A 10,205-nucleotide genomic window follows, 5' to 3' on the forward strand; every position below is an offset into this window, starting at 1 on the left:
GCTGGAAATAAACTAGCCTGAGTCATAGAATCCATGAACCGCAGTATACGGCCCATGACCTCCTGGAATCCCGGTGCTGTCATAAAGTCCGCCAGGGTAGGCTCAACTGCGGGCACCTCACCATGCTCCTCGATGATAGGATCTCCCGCGGGATCTGCTGGTGGTATCACTGGGATAACTCTGGGATGCCCTCGCCCCCTACCTCGGGCCGGTGCCCTCCCCCGGCCTCTGCCTCGGCCTCTAGCAATGGGGGAAGCAGCGTTGCCCGGGTCTGGAACATCAGACGTGCGTGTCCTCACCATCTGTGAGAGAATAGAAGAGGGAAATTTAGCACAACAACCACTGCACGATAGGAAATGAATAAAGAGTAGTTTTTCCTAACATCTTATAACCTCTCGAAGATAAATACAGACATCTCCGTACTGATCCGCAATACTTTATTAGGTTTTCCCATGACTTGTGAAACCTACGTGAACCTAGTGCTCTGATACCATGTTGTCATGATCCATTTCCATAACAGATCGTGATGGCGCCCAACATCGTTGTCAGGCAAGCCAATGTGGAAGTATTAGTAAATTCTTATTTTACTTACCCAAAACGGTTACTACATTTCTGAATTTGAAATTAAAACAGGTGATAATATGCAACATTCGATAATAATTATACAACCCAAAAGAAACGTCTACTAATATGTTTGCCAAGACTTGGTGTCACAAGTTATGGGCAACTAGTAGAATATACAAAAGAATAAATCCATCTCACTGTCCGAAATAGAATAGACGGCAAAAATAAATAAAGATAGACTTCATCAAGCTGCTGAACGACACAGGAAGGGGAAACTCACCCTGGAAGACTCGAACTATGAATCAGGGGGGCGCACCAGACTGATAGCCAGATGTACCTGCCTCAGATCCTGTACAATTAAGTACAGAAGTGTAGTATGAGTACATAAACAATATGTACCCCGTAATTATCCCGTCTAATCTCGAAGAAGTAGAGACGAGAGGTTGACTTGATACTTACTAAGGTAAAATAATATAATGAAGTGTTACACTAAGCATGGGAGTCACAAATAATCAGCAGTTTGTAGCAAGAGGTAATATGTCATGTTCTTAACAATTTTACAATTAGCCATTTACATTTCAAATATTTAGCAGGTCAAGTCATGGATAAGATTTCACATAGATATCATGCGCACACTATGCCGAGGTCGACAGTCCGATCCAACAGAAAATAAATTGTGCACTGCCAGAGGGCCGAATAGCGCGAACCATAGATGCATCTATTGCTACCGAGGCAATCGACCCGATCCACAAATATCAATTAATATCAAGAAAACACATGAATGCGCATTTACTTTCAAGTAAATTCATACAAGTGTCCAACAAGTGTATACATTCGCTTATATTCCTTTCCAAGTCTCTAGCATGCCCTAAGTGATCACATTAGCAAGCAAATATAGAGACGTTCACAAATATAACATCATACGGGTCCTAGACTACCCGGACAATTAACATAATAGTAGCTACGCACGGACTCTCGTCACCTAGTGCGTACGTAGCCCCCATATTTAGCAACAAATTACTCAATTATTACACCTATGGGGACAATTTCCTCTTACAAGGTTAGAAAGGAGACTCACCTCGCTCCAAAGTGCACTTCCAATAACGAGCCCAAACCCTCAATTCGGAGCCGAAAGATCCAAAACTAGTTAAATGAGGTAAGAACTAATCAATATAAGCTCACAAGATTGAATTCTAGCTATTTAGCCAATTTCCCAACCATTAATACAAGTTTCTAAAATCCGACCCCCAGCCCACGTGCCCGGATTCTAAAATTTTCCGAAGAAAGTTATTTTATAACCTAAGGATCAATAATATATGATTTCTAATCCATTTCATAACCAATTTCGTGGTAGAATCTAAGTTTTATTAAAACCCTAGGTCTAGCTCTAACCCCTTGATTTCTCCAAATTTTTAGGTGTTAATCTACCCAAAACTCGAGTGTTAAACTTAGAAATAAGGGGGATGAACTTACCTCACGATGCTATGTGGAAATCCCTTCTAAAGAGCTACAAAATCGCTCAATACCCGAGTGCCAAATGGTCAAAAATGGCTGGAGCTCGACTTAAATGAAGCTCACTGCTTCAGCAGTTTCCAAATCTGCGGTTAGGGGATCACATCTGCGAGAGGAAACCGCATCTGCGGAATTGGCTAAAAGAGCTGGGACCGCTTCTGCGATTTTGAAGCCGCATCTGCGGCTAAGGAGCCGCTTCTGCGGTTTGGCCTGGCCAGCTCTGGGCCGCATCTGCGAGGCTACGACCGCTTCTGCGGTATCGCACCTACGGTCGACCAACAGCAGGTGCGGTTATGACAGAAGCAGATGCTTCAGCACTTTTCCAAATTCTCAACTTCACTCGAGCCTCATCCGTTTGACGCTCGGGGCTCCCGGGCCCTGCCCGAACATACCGACAAGTCTGAAATCACGAGACGGGCCTACTCAAACCTTCAGAACGCCCGAAATAACGTTAAATCTAAGAGTCACCCTCTAAAACCAAATGAATCAAACTTATAAACTTCAAGTTCTTAAATTTCCTCTAACGAGCCGAAACACCCTAAAACTGCTCGGATTGACACCAAATTTTGCGGGCAAGTCTTAAATGATATATCGGACCTGTACCGGGCTCGGAACCAACATATGAGCCCGATACCCATGGAATCAATCATTAATTAGTTTCATTAAATCTTTAAAACTTCAGATTAACAATTTCTGATAAAAATTCATTACTCGGGTTAGAGACCTCGGAATTTGATTTCGGGTATACGCCCAGGTCCCATATTTTCCTACGAATCCTCCGGGACCGTCAAATCACGAATCCGGGTCCGTTTGCTCAAAATGTTCACCAAAGTCATACTTAGCCTTTTAAGAAAATCCTAAGGAATCAAATGGGCATATTTCACTCCAAACTCTTCCAAATCCCGAACCCACCATCCCCCTAAGTCGTAATTAGTTAAAGCAAGCGCGTAAAGTTTTATTTAAGGGAACAGAGGTCTAAATGGCAAAACGACCAGGAGGGTCGTTACAGGATAATGAACCATTTTCTTGTGACGACTACCATGTTGCTAAACAATAGCATGTTTGATTGTTTATTTCAAGTAGCATAATTAAATTGGGACGGTTTTGATATTTTTTACAAGTTATGGGGTATAAATCATATTTCATGGTTTTGCAAAAAAAAGATATTCAAATATGTTGCAAAAATTATAACCAAACACAATTTAATCTTCAATTCAAATTTTAGTGAAATTCCAAATTTGAAAATTTATTTTGGAATTCATGGCCAAACACCTACTAATTATAGCGAGCCAAATTCAGATATTTGTCTCTGGGCTTTTGAAAACGATACACAAAAATACATGAAAATAGGACGTGTTAACCAACTTTCGAACCGGTAATTGAAAAATAGCTAGTATTGTAAAGTAATTGAAAATAGTCAATATTTTGCTACAATACAAAAAGTTCGACGTAATATACTGGAGATTAGTACAAGTGCGCATGTATATGAACTTCTAGCATATTATGCTAAAACTCTAGCACACGGAAAGTTCCAACATAATATACTGGAGATTGGAGCATTTGTGTATGAACTTCCAGCATATTATACTGGAACTCCAGTACACGGAAAGTTATAGCATAATATACTGGAGATTTTGAACAGTGTATTTGTTCAAATTTATCTTTAAATAAAAAGTGATTAATTTCGAATTTTTTTTAAACTGTGGCTATTTTTTTAATTATCACCGGCTATTTATGAATTTCACCCCAAAAATACTGAGAGAGATCCAATGCTGAGCAGAATCTTGCAATGGCATTGTATTCATAGACTCTTCTTTCAAAGTACAAAGGCAAGTGATTAAGTAAATTTAAATTAATATGGAAACTAGGAAGCAAACGTTGAATCTCCACTACAAAGAGCAATGCAACATCTTCAACAATCAACCTTCATCTCCATATTAGTATACGGTGTATAACATTCTGTAGATTAGCAAAATGCTATTAATAAGCTGAAGTAGATTAAAACGGAAACTTAGTAACAAAGTAAAACTTTCCATTTCCACTTCAACAACGACACTTTAATTGAAAAAAAGTAAACGGATTTTTTGTTCTTTCCACAAAATAAAAAAGTTACAGAATACAACATCTTCATCTTGACATTTCTTGATTCTGTACATCACATCGACTAAAATAACCTTGTTTCCATGAACCCTTTAAGAAACAATACATCTTTTCGATAATTTCAAAGAAAAAAAATTCAGAAATAAAGCCAATACCCAAACCCCGGAAAAAAAAAGAAAAAAGAAAATTAAGATGAATAAAAAATAAACCTTGCTGTATCGTCTTTTCAGTTTTCTGAAACGACACCGTTGCCTCCACGAGCAATAGCTTCAGCGACGGAGCCCAACTTCTGAAGATTCAACTTGACGACAGTATCAGCAAAAAGACGAGTGTCTTCTTCAGTATTCCCTTCAGGCACATCAACAACGTAAGATTCCAAAACAACGGTCAAGATTTTCCCATCGAGTTGTTGATCGAATCCATGTACAGTAGTAACTGACCTGTAATTCCTCAATCTATGTTCCCCACCAATTATACTGAAACCCGTAACGTACTTTTCATCATCCAAAATATCAAGCCTCTCAGTACTTGTATCCGCCGGTAAACCGGAGATGACGTTGACGTCGCGCGTGGCACCCACGACGATGGAAAAGTTTTCTCCGACGGAACAGCTTTTGATGAAGTGTTTGTATATCTGGGGTTTGTCGAAACGGCGGACGACGGACCAGACGATGTGCGGCGGCGCGTGGATGCGTTGTGCGAGTAGTGAAGAGCATTGTGTGGCTGAGTTGACTCGGTAGGTGTGGAACTCAGTGACACTTGATTTTAGCTCATCGAATTCTTCTGGTGTCAAACCGGGTGGAACCGTTAAGTGATGGGTCGTGTTTGATGACCCGTTTGGTTCTTCTTCGTGCTCTTGATGCTGCTGACGAACGTGGGTCATTGAGCTCTCAGATTGCTCCATTAAATGGAGAGAGAGGTTTGAAATGAAAAAGTTGGAGAAAGAGATAGATAAAGAGAAAGGGGGAAAGAGATTTTATTTTGTTTACATTCGTGAGCGATTACAGGTAAAGAGAAAGGCCAATGGAAAAAATAAAGTGTTTATTTTATTCTTATTTTAATAAGTGAATAATAGAAGAGATGCAATCACTTTGTTTTTTTAATGTCGAAGAGTCTATGACTCTATATATGACATGTTAATTCCACCAATTTTATAAAGGGCAAAATAAAAGCACTAAAGTAGAAGGACATTCAAATATTAAAAGGTACTATGAAACTCTTTTAAAAAAAAAATGATACGAAAAATATATAACTATACGTTTTATGTTATAAATATATATTATATTATGAATGTTCATTTAGTATTACGATGTAAATAAGCTTCCTGAAGAAGCTTATCCATATGAGACTCCGCCGTAAATATGGTTATCTATTTACTACTTTATTGGAAATAAGGTTAAGCTTATCATTTCGGTACTTCGTTATGGATAAATATTACCCTTGACAGAAGATTATCTACAAGTAGCTTACACAGCAGCTTGCAGTAGAACCTTACACAGCAGCTTCCTTTCTTCTATAAATAGAGGAGATTTCATTTCATTATATACATGAATTTGAAGTTGAATAATAAATCTCTCTCTTGTCTTTAATTTCTTTACTTTAAAGTCTTTATTTTATAACATTTTATTTATTTTAGTGACACTATTTTTTCATCAATGTACTTTTAAATGAATTATATATTTTTATATTTGAAGAAAATTCACATCTTATTCTTAATGGGAAGCCTTTATAAGCACATAAATACTATTATATGTTTAAGATTACAAATTTCAAAGGTCTTATAATTATCAATTATTATAAAATACATAAAATTAAAAGTATTTATTCTTCTAAAATTTTATATCAAATTATAATATATCACTCACATTGAAACGACGAAAGTGGAGTATATAAAATGAGATTTGAGTAAAAGAGAAAATTTAGAGAATAAATGAAAATGTAGGGAGCGTAGGAATGTGTCAAGGTCAAGTAAGTGGGAGGACAGGTTGGTTGCTGCCCCGCTAGGTGGCCCGTGATTGGTTGAAAGGTCAGGTAAAGCTCTTAAGCTGCAAGTCAAGACAAGTTATTTTTTCCTTATTTTGCACAAGTCAATACTGCATTTATTACTATCTATTTTTCTTCTTTTTCGAATGAATCTTTACTTTATTTGTTGTTTTCTATTTCGTTTACTTTTCGAGTAATTTGATTATTTTTTACCAAGGTAATGATATTCAGATATTGTAATATGGAATTTTGGATTTATATTTTAAACTGCTTTTTTTCTTTTTAAGTTAGAGTATAAGTTCATTTCATGGGGGTAATGTTTAATTAAGCAATATTTGTTTCTCAAATTAGAGAATACATGTGTAATCACGAATAATTTCACAACTTTTTTGTATTAGCTTGATCATAAATATGAGAAAACAATCTCTCATTTTCATGATCAAACATAAATTTGCTGGCAGTATACGGGGGCGACCTCACAAATTTTGTGTCCTAAACCCTAACTCTATGAGGGACATTAACTTTTTATTTTATTTTTTATTTATTTGAAATCTATTTTTTAGCTATTTCACTACTAGAAATTCGGCAAAAATCGACCGCGGTCGACCGACCAATTTTGATCGGTCAAAAAATCGGCCAAAAACTGAACCAAAGTCGGTCGGCTTTCGAAATATTTTATTTTTAATTTTTTTTTACGAAATCGATCAACTTTGGTCGGTTTTCTTTGGCGCAAAAATGCGAAAAACTATTTTTGATTCCCACAAAATTTATTTTTCAAGAAACCGACCAACTTTGATCTTTTTTATTTAAAATAAATTAAATTTAATATTAAAAAATTGACAGAAATCGATCGGTTCGGTCGGTCATTTTAAAAAACCGACTGAATTCGATTGGTAATTTTATTTTTTAATAAAACCGACCAACAATGGTCGGTTATTTTCGTGCGAAAATACAATTAAAGAGTATAAATGAAATAAAAGACAGTCTTAAACAAAATGTACCAATGGTCTAGTGGTAGAGTAGTATTCTGCCACAGTATACACCTCGATTCGATTCCCAGATGGTGCATTTTTTAATTACATAATTAAAATACCGACTGACTTTAGTAGGAAAAAACCGACCAACTTTGATCGGGTTTTCAACAATTTTTTTTTAATTTAATTGACCGACCAAAGTAGGTCGGTAATTTTCGACCAACTTTGATCGGTATGCCCTTCCAACCTTCAAAATACTGACCACGCGTTAATGATCGCATTTTGGACGGTTATTGGCCATTACCGACCTACTTTGGTCGGATTTTTTTGACTATTTTTTCCGAAATTCTAGTAGTGTCTTAGATACAAAGTTATAAATAATTTTCTTATAATCAATAACTCCTAATAAGTATTTCTCAATTGACAATATAGCTAATCCATTTAACCTATCTTGTGACATTGTTGTTCTTAGGTAAGATTTTATCAATTTTAATTTTGAAAACTTCTTTCCACTGAAGTAACGATAACATGAGTTATTAACATTATCCCACAAGCAATTTAGTCAATTGAAAAAGAATTAAATCTTTTTATTTGATTAAGTATATCAATTAAACTGTTATCTTCTAATTGTACCATTTTCCTCAATACTTTTAATTTCAGAAAAGAAAATCTAAATCATCAATATCGAATTGATTATTATGCTTTAAGGAACATTTAAGATTAAGACAATATTTTTTCAAATTTTCAACATCTAGTGATCTTAGTGTTGGGATTTTAAGTATATGATATGCTTAAAATAGGGTGAATGGAAAATGGAGGGAAATTAAAATTTTAAGTGAAATTTTAAGTTTTCTCCCTTGGCAAAGGGACATTGTCCCATATTGGAAGAAGAAGAAGAGGTTTTTTATGGGTATATAAGCAATTGCTCTTTTTCTAGATCTTAAAGAGTTGAGAAGAAGGCAAGCCTCGCGCAACCATCATCGTCGCTCGCTTGGCTCGGCTTCAGCTTCGGTGTCACAACCCTAGACCCGAACCCGGTCATGATGGCGCCTATCGCGAAACAAGGACATCTGATACAAATCCCCATATCCATTTAAACAGTTACAATAATTCAATTTAAGTCATTAATGAGTAATAAATCCCAAAAATAGAGTGAAATAGAACAAGTGTAGAATAAACACAGCCCGACATCGGGGTATCACCAGTCATGAGCATCTAAACATCCACTTAAGAGTAGGAAGAAACTACAAAGTCTACTACAAATCCAATACAAATGAAAATAGAGATACGAAGGAGAAGCATTAGGCTGCGAACGCCGAGCAGCTACCTAGTGAACTCCGAACAATTTGCTGGAAGCAATCAACCCTCGCTAGCAGGATTGAGGCTCCTAAATCTATAAACAGGGTGCAAGGAGTAATGTGAGTACGCCAACTCAGTGAGTAATAAAAGTAAAAGCAGCTGAGCGATAAGAAAAAACGTAAAACACAGCAAAATGCTACAAAGAGGCAGTATAAAACCAATACAATGCAATAAAACAGTGAAAACTTGTACAAAACACCTTAGTTCAGTAGAAACCTCCTTAAAACATCTTTTAGCAGTTAAACGAGTGAAAGAAAAGCAATGAGAAAAGATAGACACATAAAATTAGCCTCTCGGGCAAAAGACCAATAGAATCAGCCCCCTCGGGCTATCTCACAATCACTCGTATCATCCCCTCGGGCAATAACATGAAACAACATCAGCCCCTCGGGCTATATCACATCACAAATTGGGTACCCGAGCTCACTGGGGGTGTACAGACTCCGGGATGGGCCCCTTATGACCCAAACGCAATATCAAGCTATCTCGTGGCATAATCAAACAGGCTCTCGGCCTTATACCAAGCCACCATGTGGCGTATAACTCAGGCCATCGGCCTCATAATCATGAATCGACACAATACCGCTGCGGCGCGCAGCCCGATCCAAAAGTATCCTCACAACACAGGCCCTCGGCCTTAATCAGTCAGAATCTCATAAGCCACTCGACAACAATAAAACTTGATGCTCAGCCTAAAATATCATTTAAAATATCAAAAAACAAGTAAAGATGGCTGGATTATGAAAACGGTAGAATATAGCATAACTAAATGCAATTACGAAGTCAAAATAGTGAGAAATAGTAGTAAAAATCCCCTAAGGGTCAGTTGGCACGAGGCCCAAAACATGATGATAGCAAACAGTTTTCAATCAAATACATAGTTAAACAGTCATACGGGATGGACTAAGTCACAATACTCAACGGTGTATGACCCCACGCTCGTCATCTAGCGTGTGCGTCACCTCAAAATAGCACAACGATGTGAAATCCAGGGTTTCAGACCTTCAGGACAACATTTACAATCATTACTCACATCTATCCGGTCCAAACTCTAGCCCACGATGCCTTTACCTCTTGAATTGGCCTCCGGATGCTCCAAATCTAACCAAAATTAGTGCACAACCATCAAAATATGCTAAGGGAACAAAGCCCACTCGAAAGTAATCAAATTACAATACAAATGCCGAAATTTGCCAAACCCGACCCCCGGTCCCACGTCTCAAAATCCGATAAAAATTACATCAATAAACTCCTTATCACTCCTCGAGTTCATTCATATCAAAAGTACCAAAATCCAATCACAAATGACCCCTCAAATCCCTAATTTTTGGTCTCCAATTACAAGACCCAATTCTTCAATATTAAGGCTTAAATTCTACAAATTCCATGATTAATTAGGTAGAAAACACATTAGGATTGAGTATTAAGTCCATAAATATTACCTCCAAGTGTTCCCCCTTGATTCCCTCCTCAATCCTCTTCAAAAAGCTCTAAAATCGCCTAACAATGGTGGAACTTAGGCTAAAAATTGCGGAATTGGTCTTTTAAGACATTCTGCCCAGCACTTAAAACCTTTTCTTCGCGAACGCGGTCAACGCCTTGCATTCGCGAAGCATAACCTAGCGTTGACCACTTTTCCTTCATCACGAACGCGACCCCACACCCGCGAACGCGAAGCTCACTGACCCTAACCCTTCGTGAATGTGGGACCTC

General features: G+C 37.4%; 1 protein-coding gene across 1 annotated transcript; it reads right to left on the reverse strand.

Moving 5' to 3' along the window:
- Positions 1-4,138: 4,138 nt before the first annotated feature.
- LOC107813322 (abscisic acid receptor PYR1-like) lies at positions 4,139-5,204 on the reverse strand. Its single transcript, XM_016638574.2, has one exon. It carries the CDS (start codon positions 5,078-5,080, stop codon positions 4,403-4,405), a length of 678 nt encoding a protein of 225 aa, XP_016494060.1. The 5' UTR covers positions 5,081-5,204; the 3' UTR covers positions 4,139-4,402.
- Positions 5,205-10,205: the final 5,001 nt, after the last annotated feature.

This window comes from Nicotiana tabacum, chromosome 8 (genome assembly GCF_000715075.1).
Source record: "Nicotiana tabacum cultivar K326 chromosome 8, ASM71507v2, whole genome shotgun sequence".
Taxonomy (NCBI): domain Eukaryota; kingdom Viridiplantae; phylum Streptophyta; class Magnoliopsida; order Solanales; family Solanaceae; genus Nicotiana; species Nicotiana tabacum.

Coding starts and splice junctions, on each gene's coding strand:
- LOC107813322 (XM_016638574.2), bottom strand. CDS start 5,080: ATGGAGCAATCTGAGAGCTCAATGACCCACGTTCGTCAGCAGCATCAA.